This window comes from Chrysochloris asiatica, unplaced genomic scaffold, assembly GCF_000296735.1.
Source record: "Chrysochloris asiatica unplaced genomic scaffold, ChrAsi1.0 scaffold00003, whole genome shotgun sequence".
Lineage (NCBI taxonomy): Eukaryota > Metazoa > Chordata > Mammalia > Afrosoricida > Chrysochloridae > Chrysochloris > Chrysochloris asiatica.
In genome coordinates, this window is record NW_006408521.1 from 45,983,813 (window position 1) to 45,997,705 (window position 13,893).

The following is a 13,893-nucleotide window of genomic DNA, read 5'->3' on the forward strand; positions in this document are numbered from 1 at the left end:
ACAACAACAATAGACATTCTTAAAATGTTCACAAAACTTAGTGCTCTTATCCTGCCCAATCCATCACCAGGTCTTGAATCTTTCCAATTTCCATCTCTATTACTCCTACTCTAGTGCTAGCCACCACACCTCGCTTTTGTTTTTTGTTTTTTTGGGGGTTTTTTTGCTCTCTCCTCACCCACTCTTGTACCCCTCAAACCATTGTAAAGCTATTCATGCCGCTTCCCGGAAAATCATTTAATGACTTCATAATGACCTTAGAATAAACCCTACTTGACTTTAAAGAATATTGCCTTTGACCATGCTCCTGATGTTAACCTTCCTCCATGGTCTCCTCACTCTACTCCCTCCTAGTTTTCTCCCACTAATGGACCTTTGCATAAGCTTCGTTTCTCATGAAATGATCTGTCTGCTCCTCTGTCTCTTACCTCCTCCCTGGTGGGACAGACTCCTATCCTTTAGGTCTCAGTGGAAATTTTTCCTCAGAGAAGCTTTCCTTTGCCTCTGATCTCAATGATGTAACCTCTGTTATTTCCCCTTTATAGCATAGTGTTACGTTTTGTAATTATATATTTGTGTGCTTAGTCTTTAACATTGTCTCCACTATGTGATTAGTAAGAGAGGGGATCATGGCCATTTTGTTCACCATTGCTGTCTTCATTATCTACTGTTCTGCTAGACAGTTTGACCTGTACTTAGCTGAATAAACGAATGAAGGAGTAAATGGTCCTCTCTCTGTGCTCACAGAAAATGTCTGCAGCCATAGTCTGTGTTATATGTGCATCACTCTGTCCCAGGCGTTTGGGAGCTCTCACCATTCATAGTCATCTTTCTCACAGTCACTCCATCGAGTACAACCAGGGCACATAGTGAAAATCTGTGCCAGTGATGGAGTTTACATGTAATTTAATTTTCACTACAAAAAAATAACACAAAAAACTTTCTACATTTATATCAAAGATACTTGCAAAGATATGCTGCATTTATCCACTGAGGGTCTAGTGTGGCGCTGTGAGGTAAACATTGGATTGCTAACTGTAAGGTTGGAGGTTCAGACCCACCAGTAGCTCCTCAGAAACCCTTTACAGTGTCCCTATGAATTAGTGGCACGTAACAATAACAATGCATAGCCCATTTGGAATGGATCCTGGTTGGCTTTTTCTTTCATGCTAAGAAAGTTTTACTAGCTGTGCCCTTCTCTCTTAGTGAACTCTTGGTGCCTCCCTCCAAGCCTTCACTCTCTTATCCTAACTTTGGGGGAGGGGGCAATGACTCAGTCTTATTGGTGGGTTTGGAAGGGGAAAGAAGCTCATGTGGAGTCCAGTCCTTCATTTTCCCTGTCTCTTTGGAAGTTGGTCTGCCTCAGAGAGTTTGTGTTCCATTCTGCTCCTCCATCCCTTAGATTTCTCAGTGCTCGGGCTCTGACAGAGACTTTTTGGGGTCCAATACTGCCCCTAATTCTGTCAGTTAAGTGAGTCGAATTCTGGGGCAAGTATTAGAAAGCTTTTGCCAGCAGATATAAGTCACATTCTCTATGCCAATGATAACAGGTATAAGTCACAGACTCCAGTATCTGCTATATACATGTGATGTTCGGCTACCCATCTGCCTTCCCTGTATTTTAATTGGGCAGAAATGAGGCAGGACAGAAATGTATTATGTAATGTATTATATAATGGCTCTCTCAGACTCCCAATACCTATTAATTTTATTTTTACCCAACACCAAGGGATACGGTTCTGAAATATGATTTTAATTTGTTCCTTATATTAATGTAACAGACATGTTAAAAATTCAGGCATTTTCTTTACCCACAGACTTTTTTCCAGAATGATTGTATATTTCTTATACCAGTATCTGTACTTGTTTAATGGAACAGGAATCTTGTTTCAGAAATCAAGCTGCAGAGTCAACAGCATGTGACTAAACACTTGAAGATAGTATGGTTTTGCGAAGAGCATATTTGTAATAGAAACTGTAGGAAAGTTAGCATATACATGCTCCCGATCGACTCAGTGCATTTATATGAAGTCGTAAGTCAATGCTGTTGCCTCTGTCTTGAAAAAGCTTCGGTGAAATTGGTCATAGAGGTCCCATTGATGGTCCCTCGATTTGTAAGAGAACAAATGCGTATTGTAGTGTTAAAATGCTTCCAGCCTCTCTCAAAGATCAATATGTGAATATATGTATGCATGCATATATTTATTTTAATGAATATGCATATATTTAACTATGTGAGTAGAATGTGTAGATTGGATTGAAATTCAGACAGTATGAGAATGTAAAACTTCCCAAGTCTCCTTTCTCCCCACACCTAGGTATAACCATTGTTAGAAGTCTGAAGTGTATCCTTTCAGAGTTTATATTTCTCAGTGTTTGTGTGCGCAGGTTTTACAAAATGGGGTTATATGATCACACGTACTGGTCTCTAGTTTGCTTTATTACATAACAATGCATTATAAACACTTTCGATATCAGTTTGTACTGATCAGCTTTGTTCTTTTTGTTACCAGTGTATAAAAAGGCCTTTTTATGTAGCCATCTCCTAGTAACAAATATCCAGGAGTTTCTGACTATTCATAGTTGGAAATATTCTTATGAATGTATCCTTAAATACCTGAGGGAGTGTTTGTATAGCATTACTTAGAATAAACACCTTGTTATTATTTAGTAACTGATGGTTACCAAACTGCATTTAGAAAATAGTACTCATGGACTTTGCAGTACTCTGTGCTGTCAACTAGAATGAACTCAAAGTGGACAACTTCAACTGGCCTTAGTTCTAAATTTTGAACAGTAGTAATCAAATTATATCTCTACCCAATCCAGGAGTCCTGGAGTGGCAATGGTAGGATAAGAAATAGATTGTTTACTGCAAAGCTGGTGGCTCAAACCTACCAGTCACTCCTCGGAAACCCTATATAGAGTCACTAAGAGTCAGAACTGATTAGACAACGCTAACAATAATCAGCCCCCAACCCATATCATCTTTAAATATATATATATATAAAATATAAATATCCTCATGTAATTTTGGTCTCATTCTTTTTTTAATATTTCTCTTGACTTTGCATCTTTTCTGGTAAAACTTCATCGCTTATTCACTAACGGAAGTGTCTCTACAGCATTGATTATGCTGCCTGATAGTTAATAGCAATCCTTATTTTTGTGACTCTCTGGCACATACTGTGAAGTAAATACAGTGAAAATTTTGATGATAAAATCAATTGATCATTTTTAAAAGTATATTTTGATGTAAATATGTCCTTTTTACCCCTAAATATAGAAATGATTTTTCTTATTGTACAAGCTAAATACAATATTTCAGTGATCATTTTCTAAATGCATTTGTACCTTTATTTATAGATTTTTCTTTTCTTTCATCTGTTTTACTTTATAAACAAACATCTCTTGTCTGAGGAATAGGAAGGGAGGACAGAAAATATGTGGTAAAGGAAATGCTTACCATAACCAACCCAGAGCCTAATGCAGATGTTGGCAAGACTCCTCTCTCCTCCTCAGCAGTTGCTTCTGGTTCCGCCCAAGGTTCTTGTGAAGGTTCTTACCTATTCACTGGTGGATTAGCAGTCTTGTGCTCTGCCACTGAGCCACCAGGGCTCCTGCCTGGACTGAGAAAGGCATAGTTAGAAAATTGATATTTCTGTTTTCACAATTCAACGTTCAAGCTCATGATCTGAAATAAGTTCTATATGAAAGAAGACCACCTATATAATCTTAAAAATAGTAATTTTGTGTTTAAATGGTACTAAAAGAAATTCCATATAAATTAGTATAAAGTTTGTTGTTGTTTTTAAGTGCTTCATAGAGACCCTGTACAGCATTTCTGAGGGTGTAAATCTTTGTGGGACCAGAAATCCTCATCTTTATCCCACAGATGATATGGTAGACTTGAGCTGCTGACCTTGTGGTTTTCTGTCCACTGCTATCTTGTGGAGCCACCATGTTCCCACTAATATAAAACAATAATATAGAAAAGTGAATTAATCAGAAAACTTGTGAAAAGTAGAAGTGTGATTACTTATTGAACCTTTGTAGTCATTAAGGAAACAAAAAAATTATTGATTCACAGATGTACAAAATTTTAAATTCCATATTTCAAAAAATCATCAATGTAGAATGGTAAACTAGGGGATAACACTGATTATAACACATAAGGTGTAACACTTTATTCAATAATCAACTAAATGCAGTAAGAAAACTGACTAAAACGCAGTAAGAAAACACTAAAATCAGTTGTTTTTCATTCATGTGCTTATTAAAAAAGCATATATTAAATGTATACTTTGTACCATACACTAAGCTAGTTGCTGATGATATCAAGATACATAAGACAAAGTTCCTCATCCCAAGAAGCTTATGATAATGGAAGTAGATGGAGTGAAATATTTAAACAGAAATCACTAACAAAGAATTATAACTCCTTTAACAAAAGAAGAAAAATCAGTTATACTGGCTTATCTGTGACGTGCAAATTTAAAAATACTGAGTAACTTTTTTTCTATCAGATTATGAAAATGCCCATAATCGAAATTAGCAAGGGTGTGGTACAAGAGTTGACTTATACATTGCTGATGGTAGTATGCATTACATATATTTGGAATGCAACTTGTTATATGAATTATAAATGTATTAAAAATGCTTATGCAATTTCACCTAATAGTTCCAGTTAGCTCTATCTCAAGGAAAATAATTCTAAGCACAGAATAAATTTCATGCATAAAGATGTTCATTTGTTGATGTTGTTAAGTGCTGTTGAGTTGGTTCCAACTCATAGTGACCCTGTATGGTGTTTCTGAGGAACAGCTGATGAATTTGAACCACTGATCTTACATTTCAAACCCTGTGCAGTATCCTACAGCACCTTTCCAGGACTCCAAGATCTTTATAGTAATGTTATTTTTTGGTGTAAAAAATACAAACAAATACACTACTAGAAATAAATGAACAAGTCAACAGTGATGTAGTGACTTGGATTAATATATATGAGGGAACTTTTAAAGTTTGTAGAACAGTACCATTCTCTTTTAATTCCATTTTCCTTGAACTTTTTGAAGCCCCTTGTAGTTAGTTTAACGTTGTGTTTAATGTGGCATGTGGCTTTTATATGGGGAAATGTGTGTGATAACTTTAACCAGAAGGAAAAAAAGAAGGCAAGATTGTCTAGACAATATACTCACAATTCTATGGTAGCAAAAGACTAAAATGAAGTGCACATGAATTTGAACAGTGTTTGTGTTTGGTGAGTAGGACTTTCTACTTAATAGTTCTTTACCTTAAAAAGAGTATCAGTGTTTTTCTTTGATACTGAGAGGTAACTGAAAACAATTTTGAAATGGTGCAGGTAGTGATAAACATACATGGAACCTAAGTTTTGCTAGATTAATTAGCAGTGTTAGCCGTGCTGGTCATTATTTAATGATTCAGAGAAAGCTGATAATAACCCAAGCCACTACCCTCATTTCTTGTGCAGTAGATAAGGGAAGTCCTCCATGCCTCCAGTAGGTAATCAGTCCATGCACTCAAGCATGAGATCTGTTTACCATTATATTACTTTACCTAGATTCAAATGTATTAATATTCATACCATTATCATCTCTGTTCTTTCAAAGCTAGCAACAACCATCATTTTGTTAAGTGCAGATCTAATTTATACAGCTTGATTATATGCTGAATAGAGAAATACTTCCTCTAATTTTCTCTAGATGCCCCCTTAATTTCAGTAGCCTCTCGTTCTTATTATTAACTAAGGAAAAGGGAGAATGATTACCACGTAATTCTGATGGGTGTGAAAGATCTTATAGAATTTGTGGTCCATGTGAACTGAAGAGGAGGGACAAGTATTGTTGCTGGTATGGTGGGAAGAAAATTCCTTGTCATTTTATTTGAAAAATAAATGAAGCCTTAAGTATAAACATGGCAGCATCCACAGTCCATTGTAACTGTCTGTTTAATCTCCTACTTTCTCTTTAAGAAATATTTATTCTAGGAGTTTTTATGCTTGTGGTGTAGTGCTGTAGGAAAAGTGCTGGACTGCTAACCAAAAAGTCAGTGGTTCAAACCCATCAGCTACTACTTGAAAACCCTATACAGTGTTGCTATGCATCGGAACCACCTTGCTGGCACTTAACAACAACAATAATATAATATTAGAAATTAATAACTTATTATTCCATTCCTAATACAATATTTCTTCAGAATTCTTGTTAACTATTAAATCCCTAAAAGTTCTTAATACAGTGTACATCACATATATAAGGATATTGTTTCCCCATATATTTCCATTATAAAGATTTTATTTTTCTTCATGTAAACATCATGTAACCATTTGTACTGTAAACATTCATTCATAAGTGGAACATGGAATGTATGAAGTATGAATCTAGGAAAACTGGAAGTTGTCAAAAATGAAATGGAATGAAAAAACATCGATATCCTAGACATTGTTGTTGTTGTTAAGTGCCTTCGAGTCGGTTCCGACCCATACTGCGATTGGCCATTTTGAATCTAACACTCACATGATTTACTATGCCGGAAATGACAAATTGAAGAGGAATGGCATTGCATTCCTCATCAGAAAGAACATTTCAAGATCGTCTTGATAAATACAACTGTCTGTGATAGGCTAATACCCATCCACATACAAGGACGATAGTTACTACCACTCTAATTCAAATTTATGCACCAACCACTAAAGCCGATGATGATGAAATTGAAAAATTCTTACAACTTCTTCAGTCTGAAATTGATCAAGCATACAATCAAGAGGTATTGATAATTACTAGTGATTGGAATCCAAACATTGGAAACAAAGAGGAAGGATTAGTAGTTGGAAAATATGGCCTTGATGATAGAAATGCTGGAGATTGCCTAATAGAATTTTGCAAGACCAATGATTTCTTCATTGCAAATACCTTTTTTAAACAACATAAAAGATGACTAAACACATGAACTTAATCAGATGGCATAGACAGATGAAATTGACGGTAGAAAAAGATGGTGGAAAAGCTCCATGTTGTTGTTGTTATGTGCTGTGGAGTCAGTTCCGACTCATAGCGACCCTGTATAGGGTTTCTGAGGCTGTAAATCTTTACGGGAGCAGAAAGCCTCATCTTTCTCCCACGGAACAGCTGGTAGTTTTGAACTGCTGACCTTGCGGCTGATTCGTAACCACTACGCTACCAGAGCTCCTTGGAAAAGCTCCATATCATCAGCCAAAACAAGGGCAGGGAGAGACTGTGGAACAGACCATCAATTATTCATACGCAAATTCAGACTGAAGCTGAAGAAAATTAAGCCAAGGCCAAGAGAGCAAAAATATGACCTCGGATATATCCCACCTCAATTTTGAAATCATCTGAAGAACAGATTTTATGCATTAGACACTAAATACCAAGGACCAGAAGAATTGTGGGATGACATCACGAACATCATATAGGAAGAAAGCAAAAGGTCATTAAGAAGACAAGAGAAAAGGAAAGACCAAAATGGATGCCAGAAGAAACTCTGAAATTTGCTCTCCAGAACAGAGATGCTAAAGCAAATGGAAGAAGTGAGAAGGTAAAAAGGTAAAAAAAAAAATCTGAACAGAAACTTTCAAAGGTCAGCTTGAGAAGACAAAGTCAAATATTGTAATGAAATGTGCAAAGAACTGGTGTTAGAAAACCAAAAGGGAAGAACACACTCAGTATTTCTCAAATTGAGGGAAATGAAGAAAAAAATCCAAGCCTTGACTTAACGGTATTGAAGGCTTCTAAAGGAGCTCTGGTAGCATAGTGATTACAAGTTGGGCTGTTAATCTCAAGGTCAGCAGTTCAAAACTACCACCTATTCTGCAGGAGAAAGATGAGGTTTTCTGCTCCCGTAAAGATTTACAGCCTTGGAAACCCTATGGAGGGTTGCTATGGTTGGACCCGACTCCACGGCACATAACGACTATGACTAATACCATAAGCAAAATATTGAATGATGCAGAAAGCATCAAAACAAGATAGAATGAATTACAGAGTCACGGTACCAAAAAGAAATGGTCAATGATCAACCATTTCAAGAGGTAACATATGCTCAAGAATTGATGGTTTTGAAGGAAGAAGTGCAGGGTGCAGTGAAGGTATCGGCAAAGAATAAGGCACTAGGAATTGATGGAATCGAAATTGAAGTGTTTCAACAAACAGATGTGGCATTGGAGGCACTCAATTATCTATGCCAAGAAATTCTGAAGACAACTACTTGTCCAACTGCCTGGAAGAGATCTGTATTTGTGCCCATTTCAAAGAGAGGTGACTGAACGGAATGCAGAAATCATTGATAGCCCATGCTAGTAAAGTTTTACTAGGTAATCCAAAAATGGCTGCAACCGTACATTGACAGAGAACTTCCAGAAGTTCAAGCTGGATTCAGAAGAAGATGTGGAACAAGGGACATCATTGCTGACATCATTGACTGAAAGCAGAGAATACCAGAAAGATGTTTGCCGGTGCTTTATTGACTACACCAAAGCTTTCAGTTGTGTGGATCATGACAAGCTATAGACAACATTGTGTAGAGTGAGTATTCTGGAGCACTTAATTGTGCTCTTGAGGAACCTGCACTTAGACCAAGAAACAGTTGTTTGAAAAGAACAAGGAAGCAATGAATGGTTTCAAATGAGCAAAGGTGTGTGCTAGGGTTGTATTCTTTTCTTTCTTTCTTTCTTCTTTCTGTAAGTTTTTATTGTGACCTGAGATAGTCTACATGGGAGAACATTGGTTTTACACCATCATTTCATTGCAATGATTACAATCTCCTCTGTGCATCATCATTTAACAGTATTTGCTTCCATTCCCTGTTTTGTTTTTTATTTTGTGTGTGTGGGGGGTGGGGGTGTACACAGAAACACTCAGGAATATATAATAATTTAAACAAACAAAGGGCATATTCTGCAAGCCTGTCTCCTGGCTGCCAGTACCCAGTCCCTCTCTTCCCATGAGTCCAGAGTCCTCAGCTGCTCCCTCTCTCCATGCATTCATCTCTGTCTCCATCTCTGGTGTTGCTGCTTCTCTGGATACGGTCCCGCACTCTGCTTGTGCTCTTCTCTCTTGATGGTCCTAGGGTCCTCTGTTTCTGGACTGTAAGACTAACTGCTCCATTTTTGTTACAAAACGTCCACCTTTATAGTTGTGCAGTGTTATATTCTTTCACTTTATTTACTCAATCTGTATGCTGAATAAATAATCTGAGAACTGGATTACATGAAGAAAAATGTGGCATCAGAATTGAAGGAAGACTCATTAACAATCTGTGATATGCCAACCTTGCTTACTGAATGTTAAGAGAACTTAAAATACTTATTGATAAAGATCAAAGACCACAGCCTTTCATATGGGTTGCACCTCAATATAAAGAAAACAAAAATCCTCCCCAGTGGAGCAATAAATAACATCCATGTAGGTGGAGAAATATTTGAAGTTGTCAAAGACTTCTTTTTGCTCACATCAACCATCAACACTCATGGAAGCAGCAGTCAAGAAATCAAACGACGTGTTGCATTAGGCAAATCTACTGTACAAGACCTCTTTAAAGTGTTGAAGAGGAAAGTTGTCAGTTTGAGGACTAGGGTGTGCCTGACCCAATCCATAGTACTTTTAATAACCTTATACGCATGTGAATATTGAACAGTGAATAAGGAAGACCATATAACAACTGACTCATTTGCGTTACGGTGTTAGAGGAGAATGTTAAAAGTACCGTGGACTACCAAAAGAACAAACCAATCTGTGTTGGAAGAAGTACAGCCAGTGTGCTCCTTGGAAGCTAGGATGGCCAGACTTAGCACATATTGTCAGAACGGACCAGAAGAAGGATGTCATGTTTGGTAAAGTGGAGGTCCAGAGAAAAGGAGGAAACGCCCCAATGAGATGGATTGGCACAGCAGCAGAAATGGGCTCAGGTGAGTTTGGCCCAGGACTGGGCAGTGTTTTGTTCTGTTGTGCATAAGGTCACTATGAGTTGGTGCCAACTCCATGGCACCTAACAACAACAACAAGAGCAGGTTCTTAAAACAATATATATAACCTCTGTATATATTCTAAGGCAGGGGTGGGGAATGTTTTTTCTGCCAAAATTTATAACATTATTCATGGGCCTTACAAAATTATCAACTTAAAATTAGCCTGCTGTATTTGATCAATCATTTAATTAACTTACCCTTAACAGTGTGACACTGTGGGTTACTGTGCTGGGCTGCAAGTTTGGGTTGAACCACAAGGTCGGCTCCTTGACAACTCTATACAGGGACTCTCTGAGTCGGAGCCAACTCGACGGCACACAATGACAATGGTAGCATAATAGTTATGGGTTGGCTGCTATCCTCAAGGTCAGCAGTTCAAATCTACCAACCATGCTGCATGGGAGAAAGATGAGGCTTCTGCTCCCATAAAGAATTACAGCCTCAGAACACCTTACTCATAGGGTCGCTATGAGTAGGAACCGACTTGATGGCACACCACCACCAATGTGATAGCTGGAACTGTGGTTGCCTTGTCAGGGCCAGAATGATTTCATGGGCCAGATGTTCCTCACTCCTTTAAATCTAAAGTATAATGAACACCTGTGAACTAAACTAGAACATTAACTTACATTACTTATGAGCTCCTCCCTTATCCCATAATCTCTTCCCTAACCTAATTATAATTACTGTCCCACTCTGTATTCCATTTTTGTGTCTATGTGTATGAAATGACTTCATTCATTCATTAGTACTTATGAATAATTTCATTAAAATAGATTATTTAAATTTATGTAATATATTTGTAGATGATACATTTAGCATATATATACACGCTCAAACAACCTATTCGTTGTTTTTACTTAGTTGTGTTATATAAAAATTGTTTCATTCTGTTGGGGTTTTTATTTTTTATTATTCAACATAGTTTCTTAGACTCACCCATGTTGTTGAGTCAAAATGTTTAAATATACCAGTTATTGGTTGTGCTTTGTTTTTTTCTTTCTGTTTTTGATGGACTTTTAAATGAATTCCACATTTCTGCAATCAGAAGCAGTGCTGCTGTGAACATTATGATGCCCATGTGTAAGAATTTCATTTGAATGTATACCTATTGGAATTGTTGGTTCTGAGTGTGTTTGAATGTTGAACTTTACAAGATATAATATCGAGTTGCTTCCCGAAACGATTAAACCAATTCATACTTCCATTGTTGTTGTTAAGTGCTGTCCAGTCGGTTCTGACTCAGTGACCCAATATAGGATTTCTGAGGAGCAGCTGGGAGGTTTGAACCACCAGCCTTGAGGTTCAAACCAACCCTGAGGTCAAGTGCTTATCTTATGGCATTACACTAGGACTCCATACACGCATTAGAAGGGAGAGTGAGTGGGGATGGATGACGATTAGTCATGAATTGATAACTCTTAAAGTTGGGGAATAAGAAGCTCTGGTAGTGTAGTGGTTACGAATCGTGCTGCGAGCTGCAAGGTCAGCAGTTCGAAACTACCAGCTGTTCCGCGGGAGAAAGATGAGGCTTTCTGCTCCTGTAAAGATTTACACCCTCGGAAACCCTGTACAGGGTCGCTATGAGTCGGAACCAACTCCATGGCACACAGCAACAACAACAACAAAGTTGGGGAATAAGACAAGCATTAATAAGTCAGAAAATACAAAATCTGGAAAAGGATGAAGACCACTGGAAATGTTTACAGTGTGCTAATGGGAGTACATTTGTATGCTCCTATTAGCACATTATAAACATTTCCAGTGGTCTTCATCCTTTTCCAGAATTTGTATTTTCTGACTTATTAATGTTTGCCCTATTCTCCAACTTTGAGTTATCAACTCATGACTAATCTTCGTTCATCTGTATCTCCACTCACCCTCCCTCCCTGCGTGCCTTTGAAGCAAGTAACAGACATCATATCATTATTTTATTCAGTCTCTATAAATTAAGAACTGTAAAAAATATAACCCCAGGACAGTTGTAACACTGACATAACTAACAGCAATGGACTCATACCATCAAATACAAGTGTTCAGATTTCCAATTACTTATAAATGTCATGGGCTCTGGTGTGGTACTACAGAACTAGCCTACTAACTGCAAGGTTGGTGGTTCAAACCCACCAGTCACTCTCAGAAATCCTGTATAGGGTCTCCATGAATCGGAACTGATTCACCAGCACAGAACAACAACAACAAAAATGTCTTATTTTTATGCCGTTTGTTTAGCTGAATTAGGCTCCAGGAAAATTCAGCACTTAACAATTGGCTGATGTATCTTTTAAATCCTTTTTAAGATGGAAGAAGTCTAACCCCCCTCCCGCCCTTTCACACTACCATCTTTTTTAACTTGCAGTTTATTTGCTGAAGAATCAAATTTTTCATCCTGTAGGGCTTACTCCCATTTATGTATGTTACGCTTTTAATGGCCCTAAAATGATTATATTTCTTAGATATTTAGGTGAGCTTATTTTTATGAGAGTTACTCTCTAATTTTTATATAGTCTAGAATGATAAGGAATTAAAATTTATTGTCATATTATTTTAAGTTAAAAATAAACTCAAAATTCTGATTATGGATGTTGCAGACTTGGCATTCTCCATGTAATGAAAATATAAAACAGCTTTCTGCTAAACTGATAGGGTGAATTTTTCTTTGAAAACAGACTTAAAAAAGAGCTCAAACTTTACGAGGAAGACGACATGGAAAGTATTTATGAAGCCCTCCAAACAGAAATAGAAGCTTTGGAGTTGGTAAGTCATCATTCATTTTTTTTACTTGAGTTCAGCATTATTTTACCTTCGGTTAAGTGTGGTGTTACTGGTATACATATCACTGACCTAGCGTTTTGCCCTTCACATGAATTTGTATTATGTACAAAAAGCAAGACAGCCACAAAAACTAAAAGCGAGTCAGAGTGTAAATCTGTGAAGTGTTTTGCATTTCTGGAGAGTTAGATGCTACAAAAACTAAAATGTATTCAAAGGGAATATGATCAGTTTCAAACAAGTTAGAAAAGTTGAAATGTGACCTCACAACATTGCCTTGCTTGGTGCTGCTATTAGAGGATTCATGCACTGAAGGAGTTTAACTACCATAATGCTTAAAAGCTTTTTGTTTTTGATAGGCATAATTATACTTTTATTATATTTGATCCTAATACTTTCTTCTTACAGATTTTTATGATATCAAAAAGTTCGGATTCAATTATCGGAAACTTATTTTCAGACTGTGTGGGAGCAGTTTAAATTGCTTTTAGCCTCATACTTTAGTTGTTTGTAAAATGAATACAGTATTTGTCATGCTCTATTTTAGTAGAATATATACATAGATTTAACATAGAGTTTTAATTTGATGTATTACATTTTGTTTCCTGTTTATTTTCTGTAAATATTTTCTTGTTTAAAAACGTTTCTGTAACTTATGTTAATGTTTATGATTTTTTTAGAAAAACTCTCAAAAATACAATTAGGAAATGCCTAGAGCTGTGATTTGTTCTAAATTTAAGTAAATTTTTATGTCATTCTTTTATTAAGGATTTTTTTATATTTATTCACATAAATAATTATTATATGCTTTCTTTTTAGACATTGGCACAGAAAGAACTCCAGGAAAATAATGTATAGAGAATTGATCAGCCATCTGAGGCCTGATCAAAACACCTTAGAACCCAATCTTTGTGATAGACACATAGATGGTACCCATTACAACAGATTTTTGTGTAAAATGTGAATCCAGTTGTTCAAGGATATTATTGATAACTAGAATTGTTTTAGTAGCACTTTTCAAGAATCTCTTGGTTTTTTGTTCCTCATATGTGCTGGATCTTTCGTTTTAATTTGTTTTTAAAGGAAGAGAAAGGGTAAGAGGCAGATCTTGTGCT

The 13,893-nt window shown here is 36.7% G+C and overlaps 1 protein-coding gene across 1 annotated transcript in view; it reads left to right on the forward strand.

The window, feature by feature from the left end:
- The window catches only part of CCDC172 (coiled-coil domain containing 172), a 101,498-nt gene extending 87,862 nt beyond the window's left edge, over positions 1-13,636 (forward strand). The window contains exons 5-7 of the mRNA XM_006831490.1: positions 11,654-11,714; positions 12,676-12,763; positions 13,598-13,636. Coding sequence (XP_006831553.1) covers positions 11,654-11,714; positions 12,676-12,763; positions 13,598-13,636 — 188 coding nt within the window. The remainder of the gene's footprint in view (positions 1-11,653; positions 11,715-12,675; positions 12,764-13,597) is intronic.
- The last annotated feature ends 257 nt before the right edge of the window (positions 13,637-13,893 follow it).